At 39.7% G+C, this 14,955-nt stretch overlaps 1 protein-coding gene across 1 annotated transcript in view; it reads right to left on the reverse strand.

Moving 5' to 3' along the window:
• Positions 1-10,860: 10,860 nt before the first annotated feature.
• The window catches only part of KLF9 (Kruppel like factor 9), a 30,741-nt gene continuing 26,646 nt past the window's right edge, over positions 10,861-14,955 (reverse strand). The window contains exon 2 of the mRNA XM_025360085.1: positions 10,861-14,276. Within this exon, the coding sequence (XP_025215870.1) occupies positions 14,047-14,276 (230 nt within the window). The 3' untranslated portion in view covers positions 10,861-14,046. The remainder of the gene's footprint in view (positions 14,277-14,955) is intronic.

Below are 14,955 nucleotides of genomic sequence, written 5' to 3' on the forward strand. Positions count from 1 at the left end.
AGAAAGAAAGAAAGAAAGAAAGAAAGAAAGAAAGAAAGAAAGAAAGAGAAAGAAAGAAAGAAAGAAAGAGAGAAGGAAGGGAAGGAAGGGAGGGAGGGAGGGAGGGAAGGAAGGAAAGAAGGAAGGGAAGGAAGGAAGGAAGGAAGAAAGAGAAAGAAAGAAAGAAAGAGAAAGAAAGAAAAGAAAGAAAGAAAGAAATGCTGTGGGTTTATTTTTTCCTTGTGTTCATGTATACATTATCATCATTAAGATTGCAAATTGTTTTTGCTCTCTATGCAGGATCTAAAAAAATTTTTATTGCAAATTGTATTGGAGTGGGGTCAGAGTGAAGGAAAGCAAAAGCACTAGGAGAGTTCAATAAATGCCAGTTTCAAAAGTAAACTTTAGGCAGTCTCATTCAGAAATGCCTTTTGGAGTACATGTAAAAATATCAGATGTTCAAATTGGAGAACACTTAAAAAGCAAGTATTTAAAAGTTGAGACATTCCATCATAGGATTCTGAAGTGAAGCAAATGCAAATGATAAATTTTTATAATAAAAATAAACACAAATGAAACATGCATAAAAGTTGGTTTGTTCAGGTAAATTCCTTGGAGGCCAATTGGCATTTCAATGGGTGGTGATAACAGAAAACGATTTTTTAGTATGCCCAAAGCCGATTGCCTTAACACCAACATAGAAACACAGAAGGTGATTGCAAGCTTTTAAAAAGTTACTTTGATTTCTATAGAAAAAGAAAACATATTTTTAGCCATTATCTAAGCCACTTAGGAACAACAAATTGCACATCAATGTGGATCTCAACTCAGAAAGATGGAGAAACGAGTCATTTAACATGCACTTATCCGTGGCTCCTCTAAATATGTGGAGGGTACTTGGAATCTTGGACAGCATAAAACACGATATAATGAAATTACTAAATACATCCTAGGAAACAAAACAAAACAAAAGAGCTTGAAGAAACTACAAACAATTTAGCACTTCCTCTATGGGAAATTTCCTGTCCATTTTAGAACGGTTCTGATTTGTCAAATGGATTTAAATATGCAAAACAGTGAAGAGTGGCCTAGGCAGGGGTATAAAATCCCTGGGAGCAGTTAAGGAAAAGGACTCCTCCAGAGAAGAGGCTCCACAACTGGAGGGGCTGCAATGAGTTAGGAAGGGCTGGAATCGGGCTGCTTTAGGAAAATGGAAATTCTGCAACATTGGCTAGTAAAAATGCAAATATACAAGACTGTAAGGCTTTTCCTAGGATGAACAGAAAGGAAGCTTGCTCTAACAGTGGGCAAATGTGACTGTTTAGAGCTGGCATCAGAAGAAAACCTGCATATCTGAGTCTCCAAGGAGTGTGGTTTTTCTGCCTGAGACAGCCTGAAAATGACATAAAGGTCTCGCTCTAAGTAAGCCAATCAAGTTGGGTTTGGTGGTGATTATCAGCACCCAAAACACAGTAGAGAGGTACCACTTGTACTTCAGTGGCTCCAGCTCCTTATGTCCTCTTTTCATGTGTACTGCTTTGTTTAGAGTTAGTTGCATTTAATAAAGACTTTTTTACTGGCCGGGCGCGGTGGCTCACACCTGTAATCCAGCACTTTGGGAAGCCAAGGTCGGCAGATCACTTGAGGTCAGCAGTTGGAGACCAGCCTGGACAACATGGTGAAACCCTGTCTCTACTAAAAATACAAAAACAAACAAACAAAAAAAATTAGCCAGGCGTGGTGGCACGCGCCTGTAATCCCAGATACTCAGGAGGCAGAGGCACGAGAATCACTTGACCCCGGGAGGCGGAAGTTGCAGTGAGGGGAAATCACACGCACTGCACTGCAGCCTGGGTGACAGAGCGAGACTTTGTCTCGCGGGGAGAAAAAAAAAATAAAAAGATTTTTTACTTTTGTAGAAAAAGCATAATGGAATAAATGGTGTGCTAGATTTGCCCTCCAATTATTTAAACTCAGCATAAGCCTGATTTATGCAGCTGGGCACAGTTGCAGAGTCTCTACCAAAATACTCATTACCATAGGGGAAAGGAGAAAAAAGTAATCTTCCTACAGAGGCTCTACCTAAGGGACTCTACATCCTTGTTCCTGGGGATGCCTTTTGCTGTGTTAAACAAAATACCTGCCATTAGTATGGACTATCTTACCTACCTACAGGTGAATGAGAAGGTGAAGCCGGCCACATTTCACCAGAATCCTCGCATTACAAAATAATCACAGGGTCTTCTCAGGTGTTTGTCTATAAATCACTAAATAGGGGAGGCTAATGACAAAAAAAAAAAAAAAAATTCCTACAGTACTGCTGATTAAATATCAATCAGTACAGAAGCAAATACAAAAACAAAAATAAATCAGAACTTAGAACTGATAAGCAAATAAGAATCATTTTAAAATGGAGATAACCAACCTAAAAGCTTAACCATAAAAACATTTTAACCGTCAATGTGGTGGCTCCTAACCAATGGGCAGGCAGAGAATACAGAAGGAAACATGCAATCTTAGCTGTGCCAAGGTTTGTGAACCTAAACCTATCACAGAATTCATAGGAGTTGAAGAAATGTGATGGAAATGGAGATTTATTTATTTTTATTAAAAGACAGGGGTCTCGCTCTGTTGCCCAGGCAGGTTTTGAACTCCTGGCTCAACTGATCTTCCCACCTCAGCCTCCCAAAGTGCTGGGATTACAGGTGTGAGTCACCACACCCGGCTGAGACTTCAAAAATTAAGCCTTCAAAAAACATTATTTTGTGTACTTTAAAAAAAAAATGCAATCCAATGAGCAACATCTTTCTCATCTTTGTTTTCATTTCTGAGAAGCAGAAACTTCCTTCTTTTTAATGCTGGCCTTCAAGAAACACTTATGTAATAGATTGCCGAGAGCTGAAGTTAGCTTTTTTTGTGTTTTGTTATTGTTTATTTTCTGCAAAGGACCAGAGAGTAAATGTTTTAGACTTTGAGGGCCAAAACCTAGTGTGTGTGACTGCAGCCACAGGCAATAAGTGTGTAAGAAGAGCTGCATTCCAATAAAACTTTATTCATGAATGCTGAAATTTGAATTTCACATAATCTTTATGTATTTGACAAATACACAAAATATCTTTTTATTTAAAAAATATTTTTGTTTCTTCAACCATTTAAAAATGTAAAAAACATTATTAGTTCACTAACCCTACAAAAACAGACTATAGGCCAAATTTCACTTGGGGCTGTAGTCTGCAGACACCAACACTCATTTGTATAAGCAAAGGCTGATGTAAGAAAACTGGACCCACTCAAGAAAGAGAAAATGGGTTGAAACTGTTATTATTCATTGAGGGCCATATTCACTCTGAATGCGAGAAATGAAAAGAACAAATATTTGTTGGAAACCTAGTGTTTCAAAACTGTTAGCCTTGTGTAGGGGCATTGAGCTAACAGTTTACGTATTTTATTGATTTACTCTTCACAAGGATGCTATGGGATATTACACATACATCCACACAAACTGAGTCTCAGAGAAATTAAATAACTTGCTTGGACCTGGTACCCAGCTAGGATTTGAACATGGGTCATGATATGATTTGGATCTGTGTCCCCACCCAAATCTCATGTTGAATTGTAATTCCCAGTGTGGGAGGTGGGGCCTGGTGGGAAGTGATTGGATCACAGGAGTTGATCCTTCAAGAATAGTTTAGCACCATCTGCTGCATGGTGTTCTTGTGATGGTGAGTTCTCATGAGATCTGGTTGTTTAAAAGTGTGTAGTTGGCCAGGCATGGTGGCTCATGCCTGTATTCTCAGGACTTTGGGAGGCCGAGGCAGGAGGATCACACCTGAGGTCAGGAGCTTGAGACTAGCCAGGCAACATGGCAGAACCCCATCCCTACTAAAAATACAAAAATCAGCTGGGCATAGTGGTGGATGCCCGTAATCCCAGCTACTCAGGAGGCTGAGGCAGGAGAATCACTTGAACCTGGGAGGTGGAAGTTGCAGTGAGTCAAGACCATGCCATTGCCCTCCAGCCTGGGTGACAAGAGCAAAACTCCTTCTCAAAAAAAAAAAAAAAAAAAAAAAAGTGTAGCACCTCTCCCCTCTCTCTGGTGCCTGCTCTGGCCATGTGATGTGGCTGCTCCCCCTTTGCCTTCCACCATGATTGAAAATTTTCTGGCCAGGTATGGTGGCTCACATCTGTAATCCCAGCACTTTGGGAGGCCGAGGCAGGAGTGTCACTTGAGGTCAGGAGTTCGAGAGCAGCCTAGCCAACGTGGCAAAACCCTGTCTCTACTAAAAAATACAAAAATTAGCCGGATGTAGTGGTGGGCACCTGTAACCCAGTTGTTGGGAGGCTGAGACAGGAGAATTGCTTGCACCCAGGAGGTGGAGGTGGCAGTGAGCTGAGATCGTGCCACTGCACTCCAACCTGGGCGACGGATCAAGACTCGTCTCAAAAAAAAAAAAAAAAGACAGTTTCTGAGCAGATGCCAGCACCATGCTTCCTGTACAGCCTGCAGACCATGAGCCAATCATACCTCTTCTTTATAAATCACCCAGTCTCAGGTATTTCTTTATAGCAATGCAATGTGAGAACGGCCTAACACAGGTTGGTCTTTTGAGAAAACCCTAAATGATACCATTTGACTTAGGAAGAATTGAGTTTGTAGTGAAAACCAGGAGTAAAAACTGCATTCAACTCTTTACTTGAGTTGAAACTCAAGAAGCAACTGTCTCATTGCCAGGGTGAACAAAGGCCACATGAACTAGAGAACAGATGAGAGATATCAAGAATCGCTGCTCTGCCAGGGCAGCAGCCACAGAGGCCACCCCAAATCAACCCAAACTGACTTCTGGTTGTGACCCCATAGTTGGGCAAGTTAACCCTCATGCAAGAGCTAGGGGCTTCATGTTGCTGTCCTAAAATATGGCATTTATGCATGACTGCATTTGTATTGCAGAATAAATAAGTGAATAAAATATCGCATTTACATTGACTTCTGGGCATTTCCTTTTTTCTCCCCTCTTTTTACAAGTGTAATATATATTCTTTTCGTAGAAACCTTAGCATAATATAGATAAGGAGTATAAATTTAAAATTATCCCTACTCTTATGTGTCAAGATAATCACGGTTAACATTCTTGTATAGTATCCTTTAAATCCTTCTAGCCTTTTTTTTTTTTTCTGAGCACATATACATGTTTTAAAGTGAGACTATTTTGGGTTAGCTGCTTTTTATAGAAATATATTGTGAACATATTTCTATGTCATTTCTCAAAGTCTGATTTTCATAATGTCTCTAAAAACAAACAAACAAACTAGGGCCAAATGACCATAGTCAAATAAGTTTGTGCCATTCTGCAAGATGCATCAGCCCCTGGGATATGAATGATGCATACTGGATCACAACAAAAACTCTGCAAAGAAATTCAGTAGAGAAACTTGGTTCACCTCACCTGGGTATCCCACGCTTATCTAATCATAGGATCCTCCTATAAGGTAACATTTACAAAGTTAATGTACTACAGAATATCCTTGGTGAGAAGCTATTCTACATCAATTTGTAATGGATGCATACTATTCTACTGGTATTTATTTATGTATTTATTTGAGACAGAGCCTCACTCTGTCACCCAGGCTGGAGTGCAGTGCGGGGATCTCAGGTCATTGCAACCTCCACCTCCCGGGTTCAAGCGATTCTCCTGCCTCGGCTTCCTGAGTAGCTAGGATTACAGGCACATGCCACCATGCCCAGCTACTCTTTGTATTTTTAGTAGAGACAGGGTTTTGCCATGTTGGCCAGGCTGGTCTCAAACTCCTGACCTCAGGTGATCCACCCACCTGGGCCTCCCAAAGTGCTGGGATTACATGAGTGAGCCACCGCGCCTGGCCCCTGCTGTTATTTAAACCATCCATGAGAACTGAACATTGATATTGTTTTCAAATTTTCACTATTATAAAAAATGCTACCATGTACATTTTTTTTTTTTTTTTTGCAGCTAAATCTTTGCAAACTTTCGTGATAATTCGTTGGGCATGCAATTGCTTTGAAAAGTACATGAACATTTGTGTAGTTTTTAAATTCTTATGGCCCAATTATCTCCTAGAAAAATTGTGCCAGTTTGGATCCCCACTAGCAATATGTCCTTTTCCCCCAGTTCTTAACCAAAAGGGTATTTTATATTTTTTAATCTGTACCAGCATAGGCAGATAACTGTACCTCACTATTTTATAATACATTTCTTTGAAAGAATAGCAAATATTTAAGAAAAGTTTATTGGCTGTTTTTATTTCTTATTTTATAAAATGTCAGTTTGTATCATTTGCCAGATTTTTCTAAATATGCGTTCATTTTTTCATACTGACTTGTAAGTTGTAAAGATATTAATCCTATTAATGTGAATTTTTCCATATCCATATCCATACTTTTTAACTTTGTTTAGGCTAATTTTTCATTTACAATAGTTTCACATCTTTAAAAGTTTCTACCTTTAGTTTTGTGCAAATCATGATTTATTAATCTTCACCTATATTTTAAATGCTTTTATCATTTTACTTACATCTTTAATGTATATAGAATTTATTTTGATATACAGTGTGATATAATTTGAATTATTCCTGGATAATATTTTATCTAAACAAAATTTAGTAGATAATACATGTATTTCCCCACTGATTTGTGATGCCACGTTTTTTTTCTTCAGATGGAGTCTCAGTCTGTTGCCCAGGTTGGAGTATAGTAGCTCTATTATAGCTCACTGCAGCCTCACACTCCTGAGTTTAAATTATCCTCCCACCTCAGCCTCCTGAGCAGCTGGGACTACAAGCGCACACCACCAAGCCCACGTTGCTGCCTAGACTGGTCTCGAACTCCTGGCTTCAAGCCATCCTCCTACCTCAGCCTCCCAAAGTGCTGGGAGTACAGGCATGGGCCCTGCACCTGACCACCACTCTTACAAAATACATAAAATTTTTGTACTTTTTTTTTTTTTTTTTTTTTTTTGACGTGAAGTCTCACTCTGTTGCCCAAGCTGGAGTTCTGTGGCACAATCTTGGCTCACTGCAACCTCCACCTCCCGGGTTCAAGCAATTCTCCTGCCTCAGCCTCCTGAGTAGCTGAGACTACAGGCACGTACCACCACACCCAGCTAATTTTTGTATTTTTAGTAGAGACGGGGTTTCACCATGTTGGCCAGGCTGGTCTTGAACTCCTGACCTCGTGATCTGCCTGCCTCAGTCTCCCAAAGTGCTGGGATTAAGGCGTGAGCCACTGCACCCCGCCGATTATTATACATTCTTATGTCTTCAAAATAGACTATCATTTCTGGTAAGGCACATTCCCCTAAGTTACTTTTCCTTTGTAAAACATTCTTGACTATTCTTGTAGGTCAAGAGTTAAACTATGAATTAAGAAGGTTTTCCATTATTTGGATGAATCAAGATGTTTTCCATTATTTTTTATGGTCTATGTTCTAACAGTTTTTTGTTTGTTTGTTTGTTTTTTAATTTATTTACATATATTTTTAGAAATGGAGTCTTGCTCTGTCGCCCAGGCTGGAGTGCAGTGACATGATCACATCTCACTATAGCCTCAAGCTCCTGGACTCAAGTGATCCTCCTATCTCAGCCTCTCAAGTAGATGGAAATACAGTCATGTGCCCAGCTAATATTTTATTTTATTTTTTGTAGAGAAAGGATCCCACTTAGTTGGCTAGTTTAAAACTCCCAGCCTCAAGCGATCCTGCCACCTCAGTCTCCCAAAGTGCTGGGCTTACAAGTGTGAGCCTCTGCCCCTGGCCTCTAATCGTTTAGAGAAATTATTGGTTCCTTAAAGATTTGAAAGATGTTGTCTATATAATCTGGGTGCTGAAGTTCTCTGATATTTGTCAATCAAAAAATTAGTTCTCAGTCTATACAACTGTACCACCCATCAAAACTCTTGTCAGTTAAAAAGGTAGTTTTCAGTCTATACAACTGTGCCACCCTTGAAAAGTTTTCCAGGACATTTTATCAAGATGGCCAAAATTATTAGTTGATTTTATCTATAGTTACACCTCTCTTCTCATTCATAATATATATTTAGATTTTCTCTTTTTTTGTTTGGCTTTATCAAAAGTGTGTCTATTTTATTGTTCTTTTCAAAGATCCACTGCTTGGGTTTCTATGTTAATCTCATTTTATTTTCTCATGCTTTTCCTAGATACTGTTCATTTTCAAACATAAATTGATCGCTTGGCTTATTTTTATTTTTTCATAGATGATAATGAAGCATATGGGGGCTCTGAATTTTTCTGTAAGTACTGCTTTAGGGTATAGGATATATTACAGATATACTGTTTTTTCTATTGTTTTAAACTGATTATAATTTGTATTTTCTGTCTTGATCTAAAAATTTTGACAGTATTTTAATCTCTACTATTTTTAGTCTTTCAAAATTATCCTTTTGTTATTAATTGCTCATTTTATTGTCTAGTGATAAAAAATGCAGTCTTTTTTTAGAGACAGTGTCTCTCTCTGTCACTCAGGCTGGAGTACAGTGCATGATCACAGCTCATTGCAGCCTTGAACTCCTGAGCTCAAGCCATCCTTCTGTCTCAGCCTCTTGAGGTGCTGTAACTTTGCTTTTGATCCAAATTGAGAATCTAACTTTTAGTAAGGAGGTTTAAGTGGCATGTGTATTCTATTTTCCTTCGTCTTATTTTGTCTTTTTCTTGTGCCTCCTCTTTTTCCTGTCTTTTGCTGTTTATAAATAAGTCTGCTTTTGTTTTCTGCAAACTATGCAAGAATTGACTATACTTTCTATTTATAATTTTAACCTCAAGATTACTCCTCCCCCTCCCCAACCAGCTGTTTATTTCTGCCATTCTAATAAAATGGCTCTAATCAGTCACCAATAACCTCAGATTCCTAAATTCAGGGGACACTTTTCAGCACTGGTCTTACTATACTCCTCAATGCCATGCAGCACAATTGACTAACCCACCCCATCCCTTACTCAACAGCCCTGCAATTTTCTGGGTTTTGTTTGTCCTGTTATTTCCTGAGCTACGTTTCTGCCTCCTCCTTCTCCTCCTCTTTGGTTCTAGGCTCTAACTACTTCTTCTCCCAGGTGATGTCATCACTTCTTTGGCTCCAATTACTGTCAAATATGACTACGACATCCACATTTCCAGTCCAGTCCACTTCTTTTGAGATCTGAACTAATACATACAATTGTTCTCTTGACATTCCCAGTTGACAGGCACTGCAACCTCAACATGTCCAAAGATGAACCCATGCCCTTTCCCTCATCCACCCACTTTCTCCCCCTTTCCTCCATCCTCACCACTCTGCAGTAACATCTACTTGTTGCTCAGGCCATAGACTTGAGGGTCATTACTGGACTTTTTTATGTGTTACCCCCGACATCCTAACATAACCAAGTCCAAATGACTCTGCCTCTGATGTATTTCTTGAAACCCTTCATTTCTTTCCATCTCCATTGCTAACCGCCTGGTCTGGAAAACCATCATCTTTTGCCTGGACAAATAGAAGTCTTCTGGCTAGTTTCCCAGCTTCCACTCTTGTCCCTCTAAAATCCATTTTCCTTAGCACTCAGAAAGAGCTTGCTGAAATACAAGTGGGATCGTAGCATTCTTCTGCTTTAAAACTTCCAACAGATTGCCCCTCCCCTTAGAATCAAAAGCAAACGCCGTGTTACAACCTGCAATACATGGCCCTTGTGAACTGGGCCCCAGCACTTCCCTTCTCTTCTCGTCCAGTTTATATTGCAGCCACCCCACTGTCATCCTGTTCCTCCAAACGCTGGTCACATTCCTGTCAAACTCCTTCCACACTCCCTACACATTTTCTGAGGCTAGCTCCTTCTTGTCATCTAGGTCCCAGCTTAAATGTGAAGACCCTCAGGGAGGTCTTCCCTGCCTCCTCAATCTGTAGTACCCTCTCCCCACCCTCCGAGTCACAATCACATCACCCTATTCTATTCTCGCCACTATGCTTATCCCTATCTGAGAGTACATGGATAATCTGTTTACTTGCTATGTATTTCCCTCTACTAACAGAAGCTCCCTGAACACAGGGACCTTGTCTGTTTTTTCACCTTTGTATCCACAGTGACAACAGTGCCTGGCATGAATAGCTGTGCTCAATAAAATGGGTCAAATGAATGGTACATTCCAGTAAATCCCTTGCTGCTGTGATGCAGGCAAAGAAAGATGGAGGGTTGGATTCAGCAGATCCAAATTTACACAGTTAGTGCCACTTATTAGATGTACCTCTTGGCAAGTTATCCAATCCTCAATTTCCTCATCAGAAATAGGTACATAATAATAATTATCTACTATACAGATATCTACTATAAGGATTAAACGAGAAAAACCTAAACACCCAACACCATGACTAGTTTACAATAAAAGCTTAATTAATACGTAATAGCTAGTACATATCGGCATAAATCACACACACACACACACACACTTTGATGCTTGTTTTGCTTGGTGTTAGTTTCTACTGTGGAGCCAATGAAACCTCAACTTGTGTGTTCTTATTAATATCGTATCTCAGGAGGACAATCTGAGCTTACAACTTTCTCTGACCAGTTCCTAGTACACCCTGCACACTTATGAGCTCTAAAAGCCTCTTAAAGTGATTTATCTCCCAAAATATAAATATTCCCCTCCAGCATAACATAACGGTTTCCAGTGACCTCTATTCCATCTACTTCCTCAGAGGTCTTGTATATACACACAAGTCTATATAAATATTGCGAGTGTTAAGAGGCACAGGGTAAAATCATCTTTGCACTCATCCCCAAATCCTGTGAACACAGGTTAAAGAAGTAACTTTCATTATGGTGAAATAGCCCCCTTTTACAACACATAATGGCTGGAACAATTCAGTCTTTATCATTTATTATTTTTATTTGGACAACATATATACATATGTACAAAATACCTACTGTCAGAATCCTCTTTTATAATTTCATTTGATTTACAAAAACGGGACAGCAAAATAACTTAGGTCACTAATACTGTACAAAAATAAAACTGATTAAACAGTTGTAAAGATCAGTATCTTACAGTGTTACAGATCATCTGTTGTGAAAGAACATCTCAATCTATCCAGAGTGATGAGTACTGTGCTAAATCTATCTGCAAACTGACGAACTAATCAGTTTCTGTAATTATAACTACCAAATAGAATTCTCAAAAGAAGCATGATGTGGAGCTAAACCTTAAAGCCAGGGCATCATTCCACAATGGTGAAGGGCTTTCTTCTTCCCTAACCAAGGAGAGGAGATATCTTAACTCTAAAACTATTAAATTTTCCAGAATATGACAACTACTTACAGTATTAGATAAAACAGCTTTTCTTTCGTTTTAAACACCTGCAATAGTCTTTCAAAAATTCAGTTTGGTTAAAAAAGTAAACAAAAATTACTATCCTGCATTTGGATTTTCATAAGTTAAATCCATGGTCTTTTTAATATAAAAAGTAATTGTTTCATAGTTTTAGTGTTCAACGAACTCTAGTAGTCCTATTTGAACCATATCTTGATATAGTAAATCTAATTAGAATGCTGGTTCCTGTTTTGTGACATTTTAAAACAGGATTTAATCACAAAGAATAAAAAGTATTGAGTTTATACGTTACATTACTATAACATATAGGAGAATATCAAATGTGTGTTTGTCAACAACTTGAAAAGGCAAGTAACAACTTTTTTGGGAAGTAAATTGTGCATTTTTTTTAAAACAAGTTGCTGCATTTATATCCATCTAAGTGCTTGACAAAAGCCACATATAGATTTACTCCTGAAACTATAAAGATTGTCTTTCACTGACTTTGCTTTGTTTTCTTTCGTTTCTTTCTGTGAGGGAAAGATGACTTTTTACAAGTTAGCAAGTTGCTAGGCAACCCCAAACTCCTCACTCACTAAAAGGCAGCGTGCAGAGTATCATAAGCAGAACCATTCCATGAGCTCAGTAAGAAATAGGCAGCCTAACCTATTTCGTATGGAAGAACAGATGTCCTTAAAACTTATTTTGGACACAGAAATTAAAATTTGGTTTAAAATAAGTGTTTCAAAAATCTGAAACAGAGGTAGAAAGTGTTCTTTATTTTTCCTGACATGTTTTCTCGTGAGAAAACACTTTCCTTTTTATCCCATGGACTGCTCCCAGTCCCTAATGTTAAAAGCAGTTCTCTTTATAGAACTACTAATACAACTACGTTGGTTAAACAAAAAAACACCGTGCTAGTGATGGCTGTTGTATTGGAAGTTGGAGTCAGCCGTGACCCGCGCCCACTGCAGGAGCCCACACTGATTCTGAATCAGAAACGAGTATGTGTCAGGTGAAATAGGTAGGCACCCTATGTTTACACAACACATTTCAGAGCACAAGTATAAACTAGAGTGCACCATAGCTCCCTGTTTTAAATATCAGATAAAATCATCAGAAAGAGTTACTTCTGAAGAAAAAAAAAAATGTAAACATTTCCCCCATGATCACTGCTGACTCCCCTCATTTGAGGTCTTTTCTTAACTATGAAAACTCAGTTCACTTTTCTGGCCTCGTAAAGGCCACAGTTAAGTTTTCAGGTAAATGGCATATATGGATGTAGTGGTTTCAGCCATTATAGACACCTAGATACAAGACATATTAGTGGTGAGGCTATTGATGTAAAAGATACAGTGATGTGATTTCATTCGTAGTATTCCATGTCGCCTACGTTCTCCAAAAGGGACGATTTTGCAGAGTCTCCTCTGAAATCATCGTGGTATTTTCCCTTGGCGTTCACTACTTATAAAGGTTGATTTTTCTGTGTCTATTTCGGCTCCCTTTCCTTCTACATAACTCTCGCACCTGAGAGTGGGAGTTTTGTAGGAACACAGGAAGGAGACCAACAAACCTTTTTCACCAAAACATTCCAGATCTCATGACTATTATGCACACATTTAAATAAAACCCAACAGAGTCAAAAGCTCTCTCCCCTAGTGGCATTAGGACACAATAATGATGTTAACTAAAAGCATAGGAAAATTTGGAAAAGTTAATAGAGTTAAAATTCTGTTGGTTCTTTTCTTTTTCTGTTGCGAAACACTACCCTCCTTCTCCTTCAGCATCTGTTGTGTGTATTCTGCCCTCACATCTCTGCCACGATTTCTTAGGGAAACGTGTATATTGTAAAATAAGCAGATGATAACGTGGTGCCAAACAGAATGTCTGCTTCTATCCTCAAAGCATGTATTTAACTTATTCATCCTCTGCATTAGAAAATAAAAGTGCAGCTTATGTTCAAAAAGTACAACTCATACAAAGCAAGGTTTAAAAGTTCTGTACTTAGTGTAACCTTTCAAAGGTTTGTCTTGATTAATATAAATTCAGACTCTGCTTACCCATTGACTATAAGTAACTGATTTTTGTTTTCAAGTCTTTAGATGACAGATCATGCTGGAGTAGATGTGCTCTTGCTTGCATAAAGACAGCTGTGCTATGGCGGTTTTTTTTTTTTTAATCTCAAAAGTTAACGTGATTCAAGAGAGTGGTTTTGCTAAACAAACTGAAGCACACTCGTCATTACATTAAAAGGTAAGAAAACAATTCTGTGAGACAGCAAGCATAAAGGGCCCAGAATCACTGTGCGAGGCCACAGGTCAACTCACCCAGTCGGACATATGTACACCAGTGTTGAATCTTTAAAATTCTACCCCAGTCTTGGCCTTACCCCCCTCCCCCCGCCCACCCCCTACCCTCCCCCCAAAAAAATAAAAGGAGAAAAAACAAAACAAAACAAAACCAAAAAACCCAAAAGCATTCGCCTTCCCTCCAACAGTCAGAGACGGGTTCAGAGAGTTGCCTCTTCAAGGGGACCAAGTGTTGTTGACTTTGATCTTAGGCTACAATGTGCTTTTTAAAAACAATGCAGGGAGAGGAAAATCAGAATATTGATCAAAGAGCAGTGACTTCCTGTGCCGTCGGTGTGCCTCTTCCGGGGCTCAGTTTTCACGCGTCTGCTTCCTGGGAGTACTTTTGTCCTTTCGGGGTCCATCCTTCCCTGGCTTCCACGGGCAGCGCCTCACAAAGCGCTGGCCAGCGCCTTTTTCGATCGCTTGATCATGCTGGGGTGGAACTCGGTGTGCCGCCGGGCGTGCTTTGTGAGGTGGTCACTCCTCATGAAGCGCTTCTCACACAGCGGACAGCGGAACTGCTTTTCCCCAGTGTGGGTCCGGTAGTGGCGCGTCAGCTCGTCTGAGCGGGAGAACTTTTTAAGGCAGTCTGGCCACGTGCAGGGAAAGGGCCGTTCACCTAAGAGAAAGGAATCAGACAGGATACAGTTTAAAGAACATGAAAAAAATTCCGAAGGGCCGTCATGGTCAATAGTCCCCACGACTCAAAGGATAAATCCCTTGGAGATGATTGTCATGTGTCCCCCTCCCCAAAATCCCTATGTTGAAGCCTTAACCCCCAGCACCCCAGAAAATGACTGCATTTGAAGTTAACGCCTTTAAAGAGGCAACTGATGTTAAACAAGGTCATGAGGGCGGGCCTTAATCCACGACTCGTGTCTTTATAAGAGGAGACGAGGACACAGACATGTGAAGATTAGGGAAGACGGTGGGAAGACAGCAATGAAGCCACCATCTACAAGCCAAGGAGAGAGGCCTCCAAAGAAACCAACCCGTCCCCCGCCTCCACCTTGGACTCCCAGTCTCCGGAACTGTGAGGAAATAAGGTTCTGTTGTTTCAGCCACCCAGTCTGTGGTTGTGTGCCATGGCAGCCCAAACTAATACAATGAGGAAGTTACTAACACTTCTAAGCAAATGAGCTTGCCATTTGGTCCCCAATGGGTCCCTTGGAAATTATTTTTTCTGTTTTATTCCACACAATTGCTGGTTTCATAAATTCTTTCAAGTGTAAAAAAGCTGAGCCTCTTTGCTAAATTTCTTGGTGTCGTAGGATGGAAGAGAACTGGCATTGGGTCCA

The sequence above is a fragment of the Theropithecus gelada genome, chromosome 15, assembly GCF_003255815.1.
Source record: "Theropithecus gelada isolate Dixy chromosome 15, Tgel_1.0, whole genome shotgun sequence".
NCBI classification, from domain to species: domain Eukaryota; kingdom Metazoa; phylum Chordata; class Mammalia; order Primates; family Cercopithecidae; genus Theropithecus; species Theropithecus gelada.